Genomic DNA, 25807 nt, shown 5'->3' with positions numbered 1-25807 from the left:
TAGTAAGGGAATTACCCTTGAACCTTTGGTAACGACGAATCTAAAGCCTGCAATGGCAATAAGTACACACCTGTCAATAACCACCCAAAATCTAAATGGTCTGAATAGACCAATAAAAAGACATAGAGTCACTGAATGGATTAAAAAACAAGACTGTCTATATGCTGCCTACAATAGACTTACTTCAAACCCAAAGACATACACAGACTGAAAGTAAAGGGATGGGAAAAGATATTTCATGCAACTAACAGGGAGAAAAAAGCAGGAGTTGCAGTACTTGTATCAGACAAAATAGACTTCAAAACAAAGAAAGTCACAAGAGACAAAGCAGGGCATTACATAATGATAAAGAGTTCAGTCCAACAACAGGATATAACTATTATAAAAATATATGCACGCAACACAGGATCACTTACATATATGAAACAAATACTAACAGAATTAAAGGAGGAAACAGAATTCAATACATTCATTTTAGGAGACTTCAACACACCACTCACTCCAAAGGACAGATCAACCAGACAGAAAATAAGTAGAGAGAGAGAGGCACTGAACAACAAATTAAAACAGATGAACCTAACAGACATCTACAGAACACTCCATCCAAAAGCAATAAGATACACATTCTTCTCAAGTGCACAAGGAACATTTTCAAGAATAGATCATATACTAGGCCACAAAAAGAGCCTCAGCAAATACAAAAATATTGAAATTGTACCAACCAACTTCTCAGATCACAAAGGTATGAAACTAGAAATAAATAACACAAAGAAAACAAAAAAGCCCACAAACACATGGAGGCTTAATAACATGCTCCTAAGTAATCAATGGATCAATGACCAAATAAAAATAGAGATCAAGCAATATATGGAGACAAATGACAACAATAATTCAACAACACAAAAATCTGTGGGATGCAGCGAAGGCCATACTAAGAGGGAAATATATTGCAATACAGGCGTACATTAGGAAAGAACAATCCCAAATGAACAGTCTAAGCTCACAATTAATGAAACTAGAAAAGGAAGAACAAATGAGGCCCAAAGTCAGTAGACGGAGGGACATAATAAAGATTAAAGCAGAAACAAATAAAATTGAGAAGAATAAAACAATAGAAAGAATCAATGAAAGCAGGAGATGGTACTTTGAGAAAATAAACAAAATACATAAACCCCTATCCAGGCTAATGAAGAAAAAAAGAGAGTCTACACACATAAACAGAATCAGAAATGACAAAAGAAAAATCACCACAGACACCACAGAAATACAAAGAATTATGAGAGAATACTATGAAAAATTATATGGTAACAAACAGGATAACCATAACTGGAAAAGTAAAGGGATGGAAAAAGCAGAAGTTGCAGTACTTGTATCAGACAAAATAGACTTCAAAACAAAGAAAGTCACAAGTGACAAAGAAGGACATTACATAATGATAAAGGGTTCAGTTCAACAAGAGGATATAACTATTATAAATTTCTATGCACCCAACTTTGGGTTTCTAGAAATGGACAACTTTCTAGAAAAATACAACCTTGAAAAGCTGACCCAGGAAGAAACAGAAAATCTGAATAGACCAATTACCAGCAAGAAAAATTGAATGGGTAATCAAAAAACTACCCAAGAACAAAAGTCCCAGTCCAGATGGCTTCACTGCTGAATTTTATCAAACATTTAGCGAAGGCCTAATACCCATCCTCCTTAAAGTTTTCCAAAAAGTAGAAGAGGAGGGAATACTCCCAAACTCATTCTAGGAGGCCAACATCACTCTATTACCAAAACCAGGCAAAGACACCACAAAAAAGAAAATTACAGACCAATATCCCTGATGAACAGATGCAAAAATACTCAACAAAATATTAGCAAATCAAATTCAAAAATTCATCAAAAAAAGCATCCATCATGATCAAGTGGGATTCATCCCAGAGATGCAAGGATGGTACAACATTAGAAAATCCATCAACATGATCCACTACATCAACAAAAAGGACAAAAACCACATGATCATCTCCATAGATACTGAAAAAGCATTTGACAAAATTCAACATCCAGTCATGATAAAAACTCTCAAGAAAATGGGTACAGAGGGCAAGTTCCTCAACATAATAAAGGCTATATATGACAAACCCACCCCAACATCATACTTAACAGCAAGAAGCTGAAAGCCTTTCCTTTAAGATCGGGAACAAGACAAGGATGCCCACTCGCCCCACTTTTATTCAACATAGTACTGGAGGTCCTAGCCATGGCAATCAGATAACACAAAGAAATAAAAGGCACCCAGATTGGCAAACAAGAAGTTAAACTGTTCCTGTTTACACGTGACATGATATTGTACATAAAAATCCCTAAAGACTCCATTCCAAAACTACTAGATCTAATATCTGAACTCAGCAAAGTTGCAGGATACAAAATTAATACACAGAAATCTGTAGAATTCCTATACACTAACGAAGAACTATCAGAAAGAGAAATCAGGAGAACAATTCCACTCAAAATAGCATCAAAAACAATAAAATACCTAGGAATAAACCTAACCAAGGAAGTGAAAGACCTATACCCTGAAAACTATGGAACAGTCTTAAAAGAAATTAAAGAGGACACTAATAAATGGAAATTCAACCCATGCTCTTGGCTAGGAAGAATCAATACTGTCAAAATGGCCATCCTGCCTAAAGCAGTCTATAGATTCAATGCAATCCCTATCAAAATACCTACAGCAATCTTCAATGAACTAGAGCAAATAGTTCTAAAATTTATATGGAACCACAAAAGACCCCAAATAGACAAAGCAATCTAGAGAAGGAAGAATAAAGCAGGGGGAATTACGCTCCCTGACTTCAAACTCTACTACCAAGCCACAGCAATCAAGACAATTGAGTACTGGCACAAGAACAGACCCATAGACCAGTGGAACAGACTAGAGAGTCCAGATATAAACCCAAGCATATGTGGTCAATTAATATATGATAAAGGAGCCACAGATATACAATGGGGAAATGATAGCCTCTTCAATAGTTGGTGTTGGCAAAAATGGACAGCTATATGTAAGAGAATGAAACTGGATTATTGTCTAATTCCATATACAAAAGTAAACTCAAAATGGATCAAAGACCTGAATGTAAGTCATGAAACCATAAAACTCTTAAAAATATATATAGGCAAAAATTTCTTGGACATAAACATGAGCAACTTCTTCATGAACATATCTCCCTGGGCAAGGGAAACAAAAGCAAAAATGAACAAGTGGGACTATATTAAGCTGAAAACCTTCTGTACAGCAAAGGATACCATCAGTAGAACAAAAAGACATCCTACTGTATGGGAGAATATATTCATAAATGACAGATCCAATAAAGGCTTGACATCCAAAATATATAGAGCTCACACACCTCAACAAACAAAAAGCAAATGATCCAATAAAAAAGTGGGCACAAGATCTGAACAGACACTTTTCCAAAGAAGAAATTCAGATGGCCAAGAGACACATGAAAAGATGTTCCACATTGCTAATCATCAGAGAAATGCAAATTAAAACCACAATGAGACAACACCTCACACTAGTTAGGACTGCCAACATCCAAAAGACAAACAACAACAAATGTTGGTGAGGATGTGGAGAAAGGGGAACTCTCCTACACTGCTGGTGGGAATGTAAACTAGTTCAACCATTGTGGAAAGCAGTACGGAGGAGGTTCCTCAAAATACTAAAAACAGAAATACCATTTGACCCAGGAATTCCACTCTTAGGAATTTACCCTAAGAATGCAGCAGCCCAGTTTCAAAAAGACATATGCACTCCTATGTTTATCACAGCACTATTTACAATAGCCAAGAAATGGAAGCAACCTAAGTGTCCATCTGTAGATGAATGGGTAAGAAGTGGTACATATATACAATGGAATATTATTCAGCCGTAAGAAGAAAACAAATCCTACTATTTGCAACAACATGGATGGAGCTAGAGGGTATTATGCTCAGTGAAATAAGCCAGGTGGAGAAAGACAAGTATCAAATAATTTCACTCATCTGTGGAATATTACAACAAAGAAAAAACTGAAGGAACAAAACAACAGCAGACACACAGAACCCAAGAAAGGACTAACATTTACCAAAGGGATTGGGGAGGGTGAGTGGGAAGGGAGGGATAAGGGGGAAAATGGGGCATTACGATTAGAACACATAATGTAAGGGGGTGGGGACATGGGGAGGGCAGTATATACAGAATATATACAGAGAAGACAAATAATGATTCTGTAGCACCTTACTATGCTGATGGACAGTGACTGTATTAGGGTATGTGGGGAGGACTTGATAATAGGGGGAATCTAGTAACCATAATGTTGTTCAAGTAATTGTACATTAATGATATAAAACAAATGTGTTGAAAGCTTTATCATGAACAATACTATATATATATAAATAAAACACTTCACTTTGTAACATTGAAACTAAGAAGAAAACCAGTTTTAACATCTAAATCCCTTCCATTTTACTTACCAATAACTGTTTTTGGTCTTTCTTGGCATCCTTGTAAGAGGAGGGTCTAGACATCCAAGATGGTAATGGAGTTTACAGGTATCACACAATAAAAGAAGATGCTGATCATGATTCTTCTTACAAATTCCACAACTTTGAATAAAGGCAACAAATGAATGATTAGAATAATTATCATAGTGAAATAACTTATAAGATTTTTTAAACTCAAAATTTCACCTTAACCATATATTTCTCTTATTGAAATCAAATGTTTTTTCATATGTCTTTTTATAATATTGATAACTAATTATTAGTTTTAAACACTTTTGAGAAAGTGGAAAAATAGCTTGGATCTAGTATAAATATTTTAAATATTGCCAGAGTCAAACCCTTCAGAAGGGTATACATAAAATATTTATTCTCAAAGTCGTAATTTTAATTATCACTTAAAACCCACTTAATATTAGCTCAATTTTTCTACAGAAGTATAAACTATTAAACAAAAGAATTTCCCATATTTCTACTTCTTTAAAAGTAAAAAAAAGTTACTTTACAAACAAAATTCAGTTTATTTTTCACCATTAATTATAAACCTTTCAAAGACCCTTCAACATGTAAGTAAACTACATATAAATGTCTTTTGAAAATCAGATTTTGAGTCCTAAAAGTATACCCACTGATAGTCCTTGCCAGGAATGGGGAGTTTTACTACTATTGTTACTTTTATTTTGGACTTTTTTGTTTTTAAGGAACCTAACTTTTCTTGTACAAAAAGGCAACTTAACTACTCCTGGGAGCACAAGGACCAAGACCTGAAAATCTAGGGTGTATTTATAGAACTATATCCATTTAGAAACAATAATTTTGAATTTTAAAAATAATCCTATGAAAAAAGAGCACACACACACACACACACACACACTACCACCACCACACACCACCCACCAACACCATTACTTGGTCTCAGTATTGCTCAGAGTAAAAAAGGATAATCATTCAAAATATATTCCAAAACAAAATGAACAGTAGTGGTAAAAGCCAGAAGTATAATGATATGCCTATTTATTATTGATTCCAAATGAAACAATTTCATTTGGAAAAGCTGGACTGTGAGTGTGCTCATCTTCACACTAAACGTTAAGACACTCGTGAACTTTCTTCACATTATAAGGAAGCTATTTGCAATTCCCCAATGAGGGAGCCTCCAGCCATGAATGGAAAGTAATGACAGATGCTGATATTGTTGCTATTGCTGCTATATCTGAGAAAGGAAGAAGCTGTAGGGAGAACATGTATTTACCTAAGCATATATGTGTATGTAAGTTTATACATACACATATGTACTTATGTATACATGCACACACACATCTTTGAAACTTTTCTCACTCAAACTAATCAGTTACATGAAAAAAGTTAAGATCATAACTTATTCAGGTATGGAAAGAAGTTCTGAGTATGTAAGAACACTAAAATGGTGAACAATGTAGAATACTGAGTCAAAAAAGTAAAGAACAAAAATGCTTCTGGAAACAAAATTATTACAACCAAGCATAGAGAGAAAAATGTAAAAAGGTTCAAATCTAATACTTATCTTCATTATCCACCACTGTACAAAGGCAGTAATTCAAACTGTATATATGATACCCATCACTACCTAAAGCACACATAAAATTCAAATTCATTCAAGTAAAATAAAATGTAAATGCCCATTTATCTAATATATTGTTTTAATCATTTAAGAAAATGCTCATCTACATTATTTAAAGTAACTTTTCAATTCCCCTAAAAAGGACTGTTCATTTCCCTGGAGCTTATGTGTATATCTCCACAGTCATTCAAATGCTACAAAAGTCTTTATCTTATCATTGAAGGAGGAGGAAAAAATCTCTTCTGTCATTCAACCTGGAGAGTATCTTTGATAATTTACTAATAAAATAAACTTCAAAGGCATCTAACTTAAATTCTGGTATGGACATAATTCACTCTCAAATATTTGAAGCATCTTGTTACTAAAAACTATTAGTTCAAAAATGTACAATATTATTTTGTCATAATTCTGTTACTTGCCTGTAAAGCACTGCAGGAAGAACAGATGTCTTTTGTGTGCCACCTTCTTTTTTACTTGGTTTTCTCTCCTTGGGTGCTCGCAAAATTGCTGGTATGTTCAACTTCTATTGATTTGAACAAATGCAGTTTATTTTGTTTTAAAGAAGAAATATAAAGCAATGTTTTCCTCTATATGACACTCAAGTCAACTAAATATGCTAGTACTGTGAAGGGGAAATATTTTACCAGCTCTTACACCATCACAAAATATTAAAATGAGTTTTGCCTTACAGTTACTTCCATTCGAAACCTATAATTAGATACTTGCATCGATTTTCAGGGGAACACCAAAACATTATGAAAATTAAACTTCTACTTTAGCTTTAAAAAGTGAAGGACAAGAACAAGCATTTAAGAACTCAAAAAAAAAAGAAAAACCATAGTACACTTGACAAAAAGAATATTGAGGCCGTTTATTTTCCTCAACATCCCAGCTACAGTGGTGCTCTATAGGTTAATTAGAAAAATTATCTTATTGGACCAAATTCTCCATAAAGTGAATAAGATTCTCTTTGGGTTTCTACTAATCTGTAGTATGCTTGCTTCTCAGACAGCAACCATCTATCAAAGTCATTTCTCAGCGGCCCGGTAGGCCAGCATCTGTTCAACCAACTGGAAAAAAGTGTCATGCAAGCAGTACAAATGAATTCTACTTCTGCTGTGTAGTTTACATTTACACAAGGAAATCTGTGAACTTCTGCTAAATTTCATTTAATAAATGAAAATGCCTTTTTATGGTACATAATATTTTACACTAAATAGCAGATTCTTAAGAGACAAACTTGCAATCAAGGCAAAAGAAAACACTAGCTTGACAAATAGACTAGTAACAAGTCTGCCTCAACATTATAATATAAAATAAAAAACATCACAATATTCCACAAATCCATCAACAACCTATCAGTAGGAACCAAGGTCAATTCTCCATAGGTGACTACTCATTTTCATCTTTAAACTGTTATTCATTACAATATAAGCTACATAAATCCTGTGTACAAAAGAAACCTCTAAAATTACCATGCACAATACTATCAGAATCTATTACTTCCTAAAATACAATGTCTATACAAATTGTATGATGAATTTGACACTTTGTAAACCTCTGAAACAAGCACAATGAAAAATATCTGTTCTTTGAAAAGCCTTCTTCACAAATAAGACAATTTTCATAGCTTTATGACCAAAGTGAGTCTCCATCATCCATAACAATATAACTGAAATTTGAATGAATTCTTAATTTATGAATTATACACCTAGCACTAAAAAGAGCATTCAAAGAAATCTATTTGGCAATGATGATTCTTCTCAACACCAATTAGTTTAACAGGCTAAAATGTTTGACAATAAAGTAATCTTTTTCATAATTACAGTAATAGCTACCAAAAGGAAAAGACTACACTTAAAAATTAAAGTTTCAAAAGCCATGTTTTACATAGCTCAAAACCAAATCAACATGAAAATGAATCTCTCCAGTTTGCCTTTTAAAAAAAAAGAAAAAATAAGAAAGAAAGGAAAAAAAGAACTAAATACAGCACAAGAAAAGGTAGAAAAAATGTTGCAAGGAATCTAAAACTGCTAAGTTCAAGGAAAGAAGAATGTGGTACGAATAACTCATGTTTCACATCTTAGCTTCATTACAAATGATAGGTCAATCAGTTAGAGCAAATGAAAAAACTTTGCAAAGAAGATAGCTGTTAAAACAAACAAATTACACTACAGGTTCTCAGTAGGCAGCTTCCAACACTCTAGGTGTATTTCAGGAAGAAATCATTATTCCAGAGGATAAGTTGGCCTAATCAAACAGAATTCTTCAGTTAGCAAAGTAACGTTTATATCAAAAAATCTTATCTTTGAAAATAACATAGCGAGCAAAAATACAAGGAGAGAGCAATTGGAAAGAAACTAACCTGCCCTGTGATTCTGCCTAGTAAGGCCCATATTCCTTGCCCTTCACTTCGAAGTTTTCCATTCAGATTCTGTAGTTCTTCTAAAGATTCACATAGCTATAATGTATATAATTCAAATTAGTATATCATTAAAATATATAGTAAAATACAGGAAAATTTAAATAATTCATTAATAAATGTCCAAGAATATCTATATTTATATTTTATATTTTTAATATATTCAAGACACAATACCACCGAGAGACAATGCTATCCCATTATTTAAGTAGCATCAACAAAATGAAAGCATTTTGTTCCCTGTTAGCATTTTTACTAATGATAATGATATCTACATTTGTATGTTTTATTATAGTTTACTCCATAATTTCACAAACATCCTGTTAATTAATCCTTATGACTCTATCAAAGTGCATTTCCACCACTTTGCCATGAGAAAACTAATGATCACAAGGCTTTTGTAAGTTGGCCAAGATCATAGAACTAGCAAGAATCCCCAGGTCTTCCCAATCTAATCCCAGTACACTTTTCACTGCAGTTGGGTGATGACTGGAAATTTACTTCCTACTAAAGTTTTATCACTTAAGATGTTATCTAACAATAAGTCAATACCAGTTTTATATGTTCATGTTACCTACTCCTAACATTTAGCCACATCTTGCTTATTAATGATATTCCTTTTTGATCTCCCTCATCATTAAAGAGGTAGAATGGAAAATTAAATTGGGAGTTATTTTTTTTTTAAATCAAACATTACAAAACAATTCAAGATAAAAACAGTAATTTAAAAGTTTCTAAGTTTTCTATAAACAGAAAGAGTCCTGCAGTACAGTGGTTATGAATAAGAAATGGAGTGAAACTTCTTGGTCTCAAACTGCCTCCATGAGCCGAAGCAAATTACTTCACCTCTTTAGGACTCAGTTTCCTCCTCTGAAAATGGAAGCAATAATCATAACCCACACTGTATGTTAAGTAAGAATTAAATGAGTTAAAATTGCTCAGAATTGTGTCTGGCATATAGAAAGTGCTCAGTATTAGTGATGATAATGAAGATAATGAGGATTAAGAGTTATAGGAAGGGGCCTAAAAACTCAGAATTTCAAAATGGGACTCAAATAGAAATGCTATAAAATCACAAAAGAAATAATCAGTAGGATAGATATTATGTTGTTCTATAGCCAACCTACCTTATTATATTCCACGTGAAGCTTTTCTTGTTCATTCTCTAATTTATCCTTTATATTCTTTTGTTCAGCCATATTTTCCTGAATTTGAATCATGCGCATATTCCTCTCTATTTAAATTAAATATCCAATTTTATTTTAGTAGGAAATAAAAGCTGATATACAAAATACACAAAGGAAAAGCGAGCTATAGAGATGATCACACAGATAAACCTACATAATTACACTTTTAACTCTATTTACAAATACACAACCTAGCATTTCACAACCCACAACTTAATTAGTAAAATAAATGTGCTTTAACTTGATATATGTAGCATAGCTGATAAATTTCTAAAAATTTGATAGCATATCAAATATTTTCATTAGAAAATTATTCCCACTGAAAATATTCATGCATCAGTGTCTATACTGACCAAAGTAATAATTCACAAAATCAGCAGTCAGAGCAGGTTGCTTATGCTTTCTCCTTCCATCCACACTAGAACTGGTATCTGAATTGTCCACTGGGAAGATATCTGTACTGATACCCATTAGTTCTGCTTTCCTCATCAGCTTACGAATGGCAGAAGCACTGCTAGTGAGTGGTCTGGGCAATTTTTCCCTGGGAACCCAGGCCTGGGGTCTGGTGGATCGAGCTAGTTCTGCTTTGGCACGATACTGCTGAAGCCGGGCATTGATCCTTGCCTATAAAAGAAATATATATAAATTTTAAAAGATATTACAATGTAACATACTCCTTATGCTTTTTACTTTCATGCTGAAAGATGTGAACTTGTTACATGAAGGCAAATTATATCTATTCAAAGTCCTTAAGGTATATTGCATAATTCCTGGGTTACAATAAACTAGGTCTACCCCTAGTAACAACTGTCCTAATCTATGATCAGAGTTGTTAGAAACTCATTTGATTAAGCTGAAGTTTCCCTTCTCAATAACTGCAACAGTCTCCTTAAATATACTTAATTTACATAAAAGTACATTTTAAAACATGGGCATATATTGATCAAATCCTTTGCATAAATGAACATTAGAACAGACTAAAAACAAGATGTGGTCAGTGAAATGCACTGATTGAAATATGTGGCTTAGAGGAAATTATTCTGTGTATTTGGAAAGATGCTTTATAAATGGTATCTCTGTTGACTAGATGAGGAGTAATGTATTCAGCCACACAGTATACTCACCATTTACCTTAATGACAATCCACTTCCTAGGTAACTAACCAAATTTCATAATGATACTTCACATATCACTGGCAAACATACATGAGATCTGAAATCCATAACCTTCAGAGAAAAAACATGAGTGTTGATATGAATCCCATACCTGTGCTTCTGGTGATAGTTGCTTCTCTCTCTCTTGTAAAGACATTTTACAATAGGATTGTAGAGCCAAGTAGTTTTTTCTCTTCCATTTTCTGTCTAACCTATCTGCATGTTGCTTACAATAAGCAAAAAATGGATCTGCTATATCCTACATCAAAAAAACAGAGGGGAAAAGTGAACATTTTTACTCCAAAAGGTCATAAAAAAGTTAATATAAGAGATATTATTTCCATTTTGAAGAATCTCCTACAGTACTGGTTACTCTAAAGTCAATTATGAAAGCAGTTTTTCCACATAATGATAAAGATTGCTGCTTTAGAAACTTAATCCTGTATATCAACTTTAAATTAACAACAATTATTTTTCTTTAAAGGACTGTGTGGATTTAAATATACTAAAATCATATCTTACATATTATATTTAGTTATACCTATGTACCTAAAAAAAAAAATTACTATTTAAAACAAATAGGGTATTGTTAATCTTTGGTAGGAACCATCATTAAGTATTAAAATTATGCATACACAGGTTAATATTACAAAACAAAAATAAATTCAGAAAACAGGAGATAAGCCAACTCAGATAAGGGGGCATTTCTAACTGTCTAGGAATGTATGGACAAATTCTATCCAGGACAAAATGGATTAAGAAGGCCAAACCCTGTCAATAAAACTCTTTGCATATCCCTTTTACTGTTTATACAACACTAAAATCTCAAAAGGAAACAGCTCCCTCACAGCCATATTTCATGGTATTAGCCTAATGAGTACATTTTTTTGCATAAAAAGGGTACCAAAAGAAAAAAAAACATTCTATCAAAACTAGAAATAACTTATAAATCCACATACAAAGAAAGTAACCTACAATATGATTGCCAACGAAATGACAGGTAGTCCATTCTTCAGGTATGTCTGAAGAAGGAGAAATAAAGGTGAGCTATCCATGTTTTTTACCGAAGTTATGTTAAAAGGATCTTTTAGTTAAGGTGAGGTTTTATTACCCAAAGAGAAATGATGCAATGATGAAATAAAAATGATATACTAAAAAAGAAGAAATGAATGAGATAGAAAAGAAAAATAATAATTTAAAAAATCTAAGGTATCCTTAACATAAAAAAAGCATATAATGCAATTCTTATGATATCCACAGATTAGTATAGAACTGTGGTTAAGATCACAGAATTTAGAAATATAAAAAAATCTTGGCTCTACCATTTCCTGGTTTTGCAGCTTCAAACAAATTGCTAAATGGGCCCCTGTTAACTCATTAATAAACTGGATTTAATAATAACTACTTCATATGACTATAAAAATGTAGGCAGAAGATTGCACTAACACATATGCACACACACACATACACACACAGCTGTTTTCTCATGACATGCTCTAAATCTTCGTAACAAAAGATGATAAATGGAAATAAAGATTTTATTGAACCTCAGCCAAATGGCCAGATTTGGAGAATTATTCTATTGCTTTCAAGTAGGTGAGATTAAAATTGAGTTTTTAGATATAGGATTCATACTTGCAATTGTAAGCCATGCCAGTATTTGTCACGGTTGTACCTAGATTCTGCATATTTTGCATAAAACAGCGCCTAAAACATCATTCTCTGAGCATCACGTTTTATCTTTCCTGGTCATTCCCTTAAGACTCAAACTTTAAGTTTTCAGCACCATTCAGATCTCCAAGGCACTGACTTTCTGACTGTCCTTCAGACATTATGTGCATGTCCTTCATGAACATAATGACTGCCCTTTTTACCTGATCATCCCTTGGTCCATCAGTTAACTATTCCATTGCATGGAGCATTAACTCTCTTGCTCCTCTTCCTCATCTTGCTTCACTTAACTAAATCTGAAGCACACAAAATAAGACAAACTCTACCTTCACATTTCACCTGTACCTGGGCAGCTGAACACACTTCAAAGTTAATTTATTCTCTATTTTCATATACAATTATTGACTTTATTCTCACTCATACATACAATATCTCTACCCTATTCCTGACTTGCAGATCTTGATCTTGTTTCATATGGGAGGGAAGAAAAAATTAATAAAACCTCCACATCCTCCAATAACCACATGTATCACCTATTTGTATTCCTACCTGTACCCTCTGCCTAGTGTCCTGTTTCTAAGGACAAACTGCCTAATGTTCCTGTCTAAAGTTAACTCCTTCACCTGTGCATTCGCTCCCAACCCCTCTTCCCTCCAGCAATTCTCTCTCTCCACTGGATTACTCCCTTCAGCAAACTTCAGCACACAGCATACCAAACATACTATATCTTTTAAGGAGACTTTAAAGAACTTCCTTGGGCTCCCATATGCTGTTCCACTTCTAAGCTCCTCTTAAGTGGAAAAATCTAAAGGTTTGCCTTGTTCATATTAGCTATCTTCATTTCTGTTTCATCCCAAGTTTTCAGGACTACTACCAACCATTCCTAAAGCCCCTGTCAAGTAAAAATTACCCTCATTTTGCCAAATGCAATGGTCATTCTCCACCTTAATGCTACTCATTTGACACAATCACTCACACCCTCTCTGAAATACTTCTTGAAACACCCCTGGGATACTTACTCTTAGTTTTCTTTTACCTCACTGATCACTCCTCTGTCTCTTTGGTAGATTCCTCCTTACTTTCCCAACCCTGAATGCTGAAGTAGCACTATGACTGTCATTAGACCTCTTCTCAATTCCATTTACTCCTATACACTAGGTGATTTCATCTAGTCATCTCACCATAAGTACTATCCATACCTTGATAGTTCCCAAATTTGTCTTTATCCTTGACTGCTTCTCTAAACATCAGACTCAGAGAGCCAACTATCTATCTACTTGATGTCTCCACTTAATGTCTAATAGGCATCTTGAACTCAACATGTCCAAAACTGTACTTCATTTCCCTTTCTCCTGCAATAAATCTGCTCTTCCTGCAGTTTTCTCCATCCCAGTAAACTACATTCTACTAGAAGCTCAGGCCAAAGAGAACTCATTTCTGATCCGTCTTTCTTCTATAGTCTACAACCAATTTATGAGCAAATACCTACAAAATCTGTCATTTCTCATTACCTCCCTGCTTAAACCTGTTACAGTAAGATTCCTAATTGGCCTTCCTACTTTTACCCTTGCCTCCCTATGGCCTGCACTTGATATAACAGTCATTGTAATAGGACTTTTAAATATTAATTGGTTCACATGTACTCTGTAGCTTTACAACTCAGAGTAAAAATCCAAAGTCCTTCCCATGTTCTTCCAAGTCCCACATGATGTGGCCCCTTGCCACCTTATGTCCTCCTTCCTTTCCAACCCCAGTCCCTAACTCTGTACTAGCCATACCAGTCTCCTTGTTGGTCCTCAAACCAAGTATGTACCTACCTCGGAGTCTCTGCATATTGTTCCCCCTGCCTGAACTACTCTCTCAAATAAACATATTTCCTATTACTTTCCATAGATATTTTCATAAAATGTTTCTTAGCCCTTCTTGGCCTCCCCATATAAAATACCCTACCTCCCTTACTCTCCAAAGATTTTATTTTGCTTTATATTTCTTTGCAGCACTTACCACAATATATTTCTTTACTTACTTTCTCACTATGTCTTCTTCCCACCTGCCACTCAAATGTAAGCTAACTTAAGAGCACACAGGTTTGTCTCTTTTGTTCACTGCTATTTCTGCAGGGTTAATAAATAAGTTGGATAAATGATAGTAAAAAAAATTAATCTTCAATCCTTAAACAGTTAAAGAAGAGAGATAGATGAGGCAAGAAGGTCCAGCTGAAGCTTCTGATACTTCCATGGAACCTTCTTCCTTCTGTATTTATATTACTTCTTGTCATACTATCACTTGTGAAATCTTTTAGTGCCATCTTGTATGGTTGTTTAGCATTTCATGGTATTTACTGTCTATTCCCACCTCGGTATTACTGTACCTTAACGCTGTTTTTGCTCCCTGACAGACTCCATCCCAACACTTGCCTAGTACTTTGCACATATACATAGGCCTTCAATCATAACTGATGGATTTCACTGAGCCCTATGAAGCTACTTTTAAATGTAAATACACTGCTTAGCAAAGTTTAGATTACCTCTTACCACAACTTAACTGGGTTTTAGTACATAAATTCAATAAGAACACATGTTCCGAGAGGGGCGGAAGATGGCGGCGTGAGTAGAGCAGCGGAAATTTCCTCCCAAAACAACATATATCTATGAAAATATAACAAAGATAACCCTTCCTAGAATAAAGATCAGAGGACACAGGACAATATCCAGACCACATCCACACCTGAGAGAACCCAGCGCCTCGCGAAGGGGGTAAGATACAAGCCCCGGCCCCGCGGGAGCCGAGCGCCCCTCCCCCCAGCTCCCGGCGGGAGAAGAGCAGGCAGAGCGGGAGGGAGACTGAGCCCAGGGCTGCCGAACACCCAGCCCCAGCCATCCGGGCCAGAGTGCAGGGCCCCCGATACTGGGAAAACAGGGCAGCAAGAACAGTGAGCAGGCACTGGAGGCTGGGCGACAGAGGACATAAGAAAAGCGCGCGACCATTTTTTTTTTTTTTTTTGCTTTTTTGCTGCTTTGTTTTGGCGAGCGCTTTTTGGAAGTCTTAAAGGGACAGAGACCCCAATACTAGGGAAACAGGGCAGAAAGACCGGTGAGCAGAGGCCTGAGGCTGGCACCGGAGAATAAAGAAAAACGAAAGACCACCTTTTTTTTTAATCAAAAATTTTTTTTTTTTTTAATTAAAAAAAAAATTTTTTTTCTTGTTTTTTTTTGGTCGTTGTTTTGTTTTGGCGGGTGCTTTTTGGAAGTCTTAAAGGGGCAGGGCGGGTCACCTAATCCAGAGGTAGGGAATCCGGGATATCTGGGCACCCTAACCCCTGGGCTGCAGGGAGCAGGGAGGCTCCTTACGGAGATAAATAGCCTCCCAGCAGCTCCTGCTCCAACGCGACTCCACCATTTTGGAGTAGCTGCCTGAGCCAGGCCACGCCCACAGCAACAGCGGAGATTAACTCCATAGCAGCCGGGCAGGAAGCAGAAACCCTGTCTGCGCGCAGCTGCGCAGCACAAGCCACTAGAGGCCGCTGTTCTCCCAGGAGAGGAGGGCCACAAACCAACAAGAAAGGAAGTCCTTCCAGCCGTCACTCGTCCCAGTTCTGCAGACTATTCCTATCACCATGAAAAGGCAAAGCTACAGGCAGACAAAGATCACAGAGACAACACCAGAGAAGGAGACAGACCTAACCAGTCTTCCTGACAAAGAATTCAAAATAAGAATCATAAATATGCTGACAGAGATGCAGAGAAATACGCAAGAAAAATGGGATGAAGTCCGGAAAGAGATCACAGATGCCAGAAAGGAGATCGCAGAAATGAAACAAACTCTGGAAGGGTTTATAAGCAGAATGGATAGAATGCAAGAGGCCATTGATGGAATTGAAATCAGAGAACAGGAACGCATAGAAGCTGACATAGAGAGAGACAAAAGGATCTCCAGGAATGAAACAATATTAAGAGAACTGTGTGACCAATCCAAAAGGAACAATATCCGTATTATAGGGGTCCCAGAAGAAGAAGAGAGAGGAAAAGAGATGGAAAGTATCTTAGAAGAAATAATTGCTGAAAACTTCCCCACACTGGGGGAGGAAGTAATCGAACAGACCACGGAAATACACAGAACCCCCAACAGAAAGGATCCAAGAAGGGCAACACCAAGACACATAATAATTAAAATGGCAAAGATCAAGGACAAGGAAAGAGTGTTAAAGGCAGCTAGAGAGAAAAAGGTCACCTATAAAGGGAAACCCATCAGGCTAACGTCAGATTTCTCAACAGAAACCCTACAGGCCAGAAGAGAATGGCATGATATATTTAATACAATGAAACAGAAGGGCCTTGAACCAAGGATACTGTATCCAGCACGACTATCATTCAAATATGACGGTGGGATTAAACAATTCCCAGACAAACAAAAGCTGAGGGAATTTGCTTTCCACAAACCACCTCTACAGAACATCTTACAGGGACTGCTCTAGATGGGAGCACTCCTAGAAGGAGCACAGCACAAAACACCCAACATATGAAGAATCGAGGAGGAGGAACAAGAAGGGAGAGAAGAAAAGAATCTCCAGACAGTGTATATAACAGCTCAATAAGCGAGCTAAGTTAGGCAGTAAGATACTAAAGAGGCTACCCTTGAACCTTTGGTAACCACGAATTTAAAGCCTGCAATGGCAATAAGTACATATCTTTCAATAGTCACCCTAAATGTTAATGGGTTGAATGCACCAATCAAAAGACACAGAGTAACAGAATGGATAAAAAAGCAAGACCCATCTATATGCTGCTTACAAGAAACTCACCTCAAACCCAAAGACATGTACAGACTAAAAGTCAAGGGATGGAAAAACATATTTCAAGCAAACAACAGTGAGAAGAAAGCAGGGGTTGCAGTACTAATATCACACAAAATAGACTTCAAAACAAAGAAAGTAACAAGAGATAAAGAAGGACACTACATAATGATAAAGGGCTCAGTCAAACAAGAGGATATAACCATTATAAATATATATGCACCCAACACAGGAGGACCAGCATATGTGAAACAAATACTAACAGAACTAAAGGGGGATATAGACTGCAATGCATTCATTCTAGGAGACTTCAACACACCACTCACCCCAAAGGATAGATCCACTGGGCAGAAAATAAGTAAGGACACAGAGGCACTGAACAACACACTAGAACAGATGGACCTAATAGACATCTATAGAAATCTACATCCAAAAGCAGCGGGATATACATTCTTCTCAAGTGCACATGGAACATTCTCCAGAATAGACCACATACTAGGCCACAAAAAGAGCCTCAGAAAATTCCAAAAGATTGAAATCCTACCAACCAACTTTTCAGACCACAAAGGCATAAAACTAGAAATAAACTGTACAAAGAAAGCAAAGAGGCTCACAAACACATGGAGGCTTAACAACACGCTCCTAAATAATCAATGGATCAATGACCAAATCAAAATGGAGATCCAGCAATATATGGAAACAAATGACAACAACACTAAGCCCCAACTTCTGTGGGACACAGCAAAAGCAGTCTTAAGAGGAAAGTATATAGCAATCCAAGCATATTTAAAAAAGGAAGAGCAATCCCAAATGAATGGTCTAATGTCACAATTATCGAAATTGGAAAAAGAAGAACAGATGAGGCCTAAGGTCAGCAGAAGGAGGGACATAAAAAAGATCAGAGAAGAAATAAATAAAATTGAGAAGAATAAAACAATAGCAAAAATCAATGAAACCAAGAGCTGGTTCTTCGAGAAAATAAACAAAATAGATAAGCTTCTAGCCAGACTTATTAAGAAGAAAAGAGAGTCAACACAAATCAACAGTATCAGAAACGAGAAAGGAAAAATCACGACGGACCCCAAGGAAATGCAAAGAATTATTGGAGAATACTATGAAAACCTATATGCTAACAAGCTGGGAAACCTAGGAGAAATGGACAACTTCCTAGAAAAATATAACCTTCCAAGATTGACCCAGGAAGAAACAGAAAATCTAAACAGACCAATTACCAGCAAAGAAATTGAAGAGGTAATCAAAAAACTACCAAAGAACAAAACCCCCGGGCCAGATGGATTTACCTCGGAATTTTATCAGACATACAGGGAAGACATAATACCCATTCTCCTTAGAGTTTTCCAAAAAATAGAGGAGGAGCGGATACTCCCAAACTCATTCTATGAAGCTAACATCACCCTAATACCAAAACCAGGCAAAGACCCCACCAAAAAAGAAAACTACAGACCAATATCCCTGATGAACGTAGATGCAAAAATACTCAACAAAATATTAGCAAACCGAATTCAAAAATACATCAAAAGGATCATACACCATGACCAAGTGGGATTCATTCCAGGGATGCAAGGATGGTACAACATTCGAAAGTCCATCAACATCATCCACCACATCAACAAAAAGAAAGACAAAAACCACATGATCATCTCCATAGATGCTGAAAAAGCATTTGACAAAGTTCAACATCCATTCATGTTAAAAACTCTCAGCAAAATGGGAATAGAGGGCAAGTACCTCAACATAATAAAGGCCATCTATGATAAACCCACAGCCAACATTATATTGAACAGCGAGAAGCTGAAAGCATTTCCGCTGAGATCGGGAACTAGACAGGGATGCCCACTCTCTCCACTGTTATTTAACATAGTACTGGAGGTCCTAGCTACGGCAATCAGACAAAATAAAGAAATACAAGGAATCCAGATTGGTAAAGAAGAAGTTAAACTGTCACTATTTGCAGATGACATGATACTGTACATAAAAAACCCTAAAGACTCCACCCCAAAACTACTAGAACTGATATCGGAATACAGCAAAGTTGCAGGATACAAAATCAACACACAGAAATCTGTGGCTTTCCTATATACTAACAACGAACCAACAGAAAGAGAAATCAGGAAAACAACTCCATTCACAATTGCATCAAAAAAAATAAAATACCTAGGAATAAACCTAACCAAAGAAGTGAAAGACTTATACTCTGAAAACTACAAGTCACTCTTAAGAGAAATTAAAGGGGACACTAACAGATGGAAACTCATCCCATGCTCGTGGCTAGGAAGAATTAATATCGTTAAAATGGCCATCCTGCCCAAAGCTATATACAGATTTGATGCAATCCCTATGAAACTACCAGCAACATTCTTCAATGAACTGGAACAAATAATTCAAAAATTCATATGGAAACACCAAAGACCCCGAATAGCCAAAGCAATCCTGAGAAAGAAGAATAAAGTAGGGGGGATCTCACTCCCCAACTTCAAGCTCTACTATAAAGCCATAGTAATCAAGACAATTTGGTACTGGCACAAGAGGAGAGCCACAGACCAATGGAACAGACTAGAGAATCCAGACATTAACCCAGACATATATGGTCAATTAATATTTGATAAAGGAGCCATGGACATACAATGGCAAAATGACAGTCTCTTCAACAGGTGGTGCTGGCAAAACTGGACAGCTACATGTAGGAGAATGAAACTGGACCATTGTCTAACCCCATATACAAAAGTAAACTCAAAATGGATCAAAGACCTGAATGTAAGCCATGAAACCATTAAACTCTTGGAAGAAAACATAGGCACAAACCTCTTAGACATAAACATGAGTGACCTCTTCTTGAACATATCTCCCCAAGCAAGGAAAACAACAGCAAAAATGAGTAAGTGGGACTATATTAAGCTGAAAAGCTTCTGTACAGCAAAAGACACCATCAATAGAACAAGAAGGATCCCTACAGTATGGGAGAATATATTTGAAAATGACACATCCGATAAAGGCTTGACGTCCAGAATATATAAGGAGCTCTCACGCCTCAACAAACAAAAAACAAATAACCCAATTAAAAAATGGGCAGAGGAACTGAACAGACAGTTCTCCAAAAAAGAAATACAGATGGCCAACAGACACATGAAAAGATGCTCCACATCGCTAATTATCAGAGAAATGCAAATTAAAACTACAATGAGATATCACCTCACACCAGTAAGGATGGCTGCCATCCAAAAGACAAACAACAACAAATGTTGGCGAGGCTGTGGAGAAAGGGGAACCCTCCTACACTGCTGGTGGGAATGTAAGTTAGTTCAACCATTGTGGAAAGCAGTATGGAGGTAAATCAGAATGCTCAAAACAGACTTACCATTTGACCCAGGAATTCCACTCCTAGGAATTTACCCTAAGAACGCAGCAATCAAGTTTGAGAAAGACAGATGCACCCCTATGTTTATTGCAGCTCTATTTACAATAGCCAAGATTTGGAAGCAACCTAAATGTCTATCAATAGATGAATGGATAAAGAAGATGTGGTACATATACACAATGGAATACTACTCAGCCATAAGAAAAGGGCAAATCCAATCATTTGCAGCAACATGGATGGAGCTGGAGGGTATTATGCTCAGTGAAACAAGCCAAGCGGAGAAAGAGAAATACCAAATGATTTCACTTATCTGTGGAATATAAGAACAAAGGAAAAACTGAAGGAACAAAACAGCACCAGAATCACAGAACTCAAGAATGGACTAACAGGTACCAAAGGGAAAGGGACTGGGGAGGATGGGTGGGTAGGGAGGGATAAGGGGGGGAGAAGTAGGGGGGTATTAAGATTAACATGCATGGGGGGTGGGAGAAAGGGGAGGGCTGTACAGCACAGAGAGGGCAAGTAGTGATTCTACAACATTTTGCTATGCTGATCGACAGTGACTGTAAAGGGGTTTATAGGGGAGAGCCTAGTAAACATAATATTCGTCATGTAAGTGTAGATTAGTGATAGAAAAAAAAAAAAAGGGCAGTTCCTGTGTGGTAACCTCCAACGAGTTCTACACAAGGGTATAAAGGGCATATAAAAGTGTAGGCAAAGGGTCTGTTTGTGTTTATACAGAGGATCAAAGCCTAATTGGGCTACCCCGAAAATGAACTAAGATACGATATGAAAGAGAACTTCCAACATCAGCACTCTCTGGAAGACTCATGCCAGAAGATGATCATCAAAAAACCCCAACAAAGATCCACGCACTGCTACAGCTGTAGATGCACTCATCCCACCAGTTCCTGGACTTGCCATGGGAATGAGGAAGGAGATATCTAAGCTGGCCTGTGCATACAGTAAAACAACAAAATTGGACTGGATCTATACTGTTGGAACTCAACCAAGAATTTGGAGAAGTGCAAATTGTAGCACTCCAAAGTCTTACAACTACAAACTATTTACTGTTAAAAGAACATATGGCATGTGAACAGTCCCCAGGAATGGGTTGTTTTAATTTGTCTGATTTCTCTCAGACTGTTCAAGTTCAGTTGGACAATATCCACCATATCATAGATAAGTTTTCACAAATTCCTAAGGTGCCTAACTGGTTTTCTTGGTTTCACTGCAGACGGCTGGTAATTACAGATATGCTTTGGTTATGTAACTATACTCCTATTATGTTAATGTGTGTGTGCAATTTAAGTAGTAGCTTAAAACCTGTACATGCTGAAGTTACTCTACAAGAAGATATATCAAAGAAATAATCAATCTTCCCATGTTTTCTTCCGCCTGCTACTTCTATAGCTTTTCTTCTTCCTTCCTAATTACAACCCTTAAGTAGAATTCGTGCCTCATATCGAAATTTCCGAGTATCATAATTCTTCCAAGTGGTAAAGATACCTCAAGACAAATGCTGGGCATAGAAGCCACAGGGCATAAATCTGCAAAGAAGTAAAAAGCTAACCTTTTCAAACAATATTGCTTCTCTCTCACTTACCAACTTCACATTTCCCTGTATGGCCCTGGAAGATGACTGTTTAGCCAGAGACGGGTAAGATTCCTCAAGGGAGGAACAACCTAAGACAGGCACAGTCGCAGGGGGGCCATCAGGTGAGAAATTGGGGATCAACAGAGGTGAGGCTTAGAACCTCACCCCCCCTGTTTTGAGAGAAATCATCTGCATCCGTGGATGTTTTGTTGCCCTTGTCTAGCTTGGATTAATACTTAGCCTATAGGCACACACCTGATCATCTACATTTGCTTTCTTACAGCACTAAAGTATGTTTTCTACCTTTATCTTGCATCTACCTACCTCTTCAGCATTTTATTAAAAATAAAAATAATAATAATAATAATGGAGAAATGTGGGATTCACATATAAATCAAGTATAAAAATCAAACGAATATTCATATTTGACCTGATTGTTTATAGTTCATAATGCATGATCAAAACCGAAAGTTTCTGTGATGACTGCCCTTGTACTGTTCACTATGTAACTTATTCATTATGTAAGAATTTGTTCTACATGTAAAAACTTGTTTGTTATGCCTCAGAAGATTGGAGACTGACAAAAATTAGGCTTGGGGTGGATTAATGATTGTGCATTGAGCATTGACTCCCCTATACAGAATTTTATTGTCATTAACAACCATTTGATCAATAAATATGAGAGATGCCCTCACAAAAAAAAAAAAAAAAGGACAGACTTCCAATGGTAAAATAAATTAGTAACCGGGATGTAATGTATAGCATAAGGAATATAGTCAAGATATTGTAACAGCCTGGTAGGGTGATAGCTGGAACCTAGAATTATGTATATAAATGTTCTACCACTGTGTTGTACACTTGAAACTCATGTAATGTAATACTGTGTGTCAACTACCCTTCAATAAAAAATAATTATTTAAGAAAAAAAAAAAAAAAAAAAAAAAGAACACTTGTTCCACATGCTTGCTGAGTTATATTTCTGTCAGTTCTCAACTGCAGGGCCTTGCAGACATTTTATGATTAATTTGTTTATCAGACATGCCCAGATGATGAAGACCAAAAAAAAAAAATACCCCAACAAATTTGAGTAAGCATTCTTAATTTCTTATTCCATTTCTTGAAATTTCTAGGACCATTTACAGAGGACAATTTAAATGGAAATTTTCAATGCCCAGGCGCCTGGTGTTAAATGCCAAAAAATACACAAGTAAATTTGATAATGTACATATTTCATCCTGTACTTATTTTTCAACCATAAACAACTATGTCTGTAGCTGTTTAGTATTTTTTCCTATAAAAACTGAATATAACAAACTTAGTTTGAGTTCTAAGAATCTATATACAACGTGACCTCATTTGTGAAGGTGCATTTTCTCCATCTGGCATTCATCACCTGTTCATTTCCCCCTAACTTTTACAACTTAAGTATTTTCTCAATTCTTAAAACATTCACATATATTGTATGCAGAATATGTGTGAAACTAAGGTGAACTAAATCTAAATTTATATTGTCTTATAGAGCAGTTTCTTTATCCCTCATGTAAATATTACCTTTATATTTACCTTTTATATATAAAAAAAAAGCTAATAGCAAAAGAAGGTTTTTCAGGAAAGCAAAATTATCCTTTGGCATCAGATTACAAAAGTGTTAGGTATTAACTATTTAAATTAAGCTTATTAAAAGCTGACATAATATTTCTTTACAGCACAAAGATATGTATAATTAATGATTACGTAACATTTTAAAGGATCCATTATATTTTCCATATTTTTACTGAGTATTTTAAAACAAAAGGAGTAAACCTATATTAATTTATTCTGCTGTTGAAACTCATCTTATCCAGTATAAGTCTTATCTAGGAATGCACTAATACTCTGCTCTGTACATATTTAAGAATTATCCACCTGCATTTATTACTATATTTTATATTTCCTTAAATTTATTTGAGCCATTCCAAATTCATTATGTTAAATTGTGGTTTACAATCCAGATACAAATACAGTCTTAGCAGTAGACATTCCAATTTAGACAGTTATACAAAACTAAGATAATTACAAAATAGTGATATAATCTATTAAAAACAGAAGTGATGTCTATTTATCCTTTGGATGATTTATTGCTTATATTATTCAAAAAAGGTTTTGAAGTGGCTTATTAAAAGTATGCAGAATACAAGATAATATTAAATTTTAATTAATTTTAAAAATTAAGGACTGAGGTATGCAGGTGTGGTTTTTGAAGGTGAGAATAAAAAATGGAATGAGAAAAAAAAAGGCAGGAAAAAAATAAGATGAAGCTAGACATATAGAATATTCCTTAAAGTTCCATGTACGAGTATAGAACTTGGAGCTATGATGATAAAAGATAAAGCCAGTACCATTCAGTCTACGGGATTTCTTTTTTTCAATGTATGATGCTGTTTTGAATGTTTGGAGGTCATCTCTTTTGCCATAAAATGTACTATAAACCAAAAGTAACCTGATAACCTTGACTAACCAATATTCTAATTTATTAAACTTAACTCCCTAAGAAATATGAAGTGAGCCAATATGAACTTGACCAATCTGCCTGAAGTAAAACCCAAAGAGAAATAAACACTCGGAAAGGAAGGACAACTGAGAAGCCAGTCCCACTGTGATGAGAGAAGATGGCAGAAGAGGGGATGACACTATTAAAAGGCAAAGACTTGGTAAAGGATAAGACCCAAAGAAAAGGCCCAGCACTTTAGATTTCTTCTACTGTGAAGAAAGGAAAAATTGGGAAAGGTAACATTTTCACTTTTTTCTTTCTTTATTTACAATACTCAGCTCTTCTTTTCCTTTTTTTAATGACTACAATAAAGATAATTTAGTCTAAATAATGTGTGCAACAGTGAATGGAAGTCAACTGCCAACCTCCTAGACTAGTTGTGGCAAATGTTAGTTTCTGACTCCCCAGTCATTCCTGCCAAATTATTCCTTTTTGGTAAAGTCCATTTTCTTTGACAGAAACTGGAAATGTCAGATTTCACCTTCTCAATTTGTCACACTACTAACAGTGGCCGTAATGACGGTTTTGACATGAGATGATGAAGAGAGCTGATGGAGTGAACATAAAAAAAAAAAATTTCATTCCTAATAACAAGAGTACCATTTTCCTCCTCTTTGAATTCTATAATGAAAGAACACAGTGCTTAGAGTTAGTCTAGCAACACTGAGACACAAGACAAACATAACAGTTAAAAAGAAAAGGACAGATATTGGTGGGATAGGTTAAAACAGACTGGATCACTGAGCCAATGAAACAATCCAAGAACTAATTATATTTATACCTCCTGTCACATGAGGTAGTTAACATATGTAGGCTACTGCAGTTAAGTGTTCTACTGCTGGTGAAAGCCTAGCTAAAATACAAAGCATCTGCAAATATAAATAATTAAAAATCATATATCTGACAAGGGGCTAATATCTATACTATATAAAGAACTCATAGAATGCAATA

At 35.8% G+C, this 25807-nt stretch overlaps 1 protein-coding gene across 4 annotated transcripts in view; it reads right to left on the bottom strand.

Annotated features, from left to right (window-relative positions):
- Positions 1–25807, bottom strand: part of PHF14 (PHD finger protein 14) — a 204791-nt gene that overhangs the window by 138298 nt on the left and 40686 nt on the right. For all 4 annotated transcript variants that reach the window (XM_036894472.2, XM_036894473.2, XM_036894474.2 and 1 more), the window contains exons 8-13: positions 11003–11149; positions 10090–10360; positions 9677–9783; positions 8493–8588; positions 6547–6650; positions 4501–4632 (exon numbers count right to left, since the gene is read on the bottom strand). In XM_036894472.2, coding sequence (XP_036750367.1) covers positions 4501–4632; positions 6547–6650; positions 8493–8588; positions 9677–9783; positions 10090–10360; positions 11003–11149 — 857 coding nt within the window. The remainder of the gene's footprint in view (positions 1–4500; positions 4633–6546; positions 6651–8492; positions 8589–9676; positions 9784–10089; positions 10361–11002; positions 11150–25807) is intronic.

This window comes from Manis pentadactyla, chromosome 7 (genome assembly GCF_030020395.1).
Source record: "Manis pentadactyla isolate mManPen7 chromosome 7, mManPen7.hap1, whole genome shotgun sequence".
Lineage (NCBI taxonomy): Eukaryota > Metazoa > Chordata > Mammalia > Pholidota > Manidae > Manis > Manis pentadactyla.
This window is presented reverse-complemented; position numbering and strand designations above follow the sequence as displayed.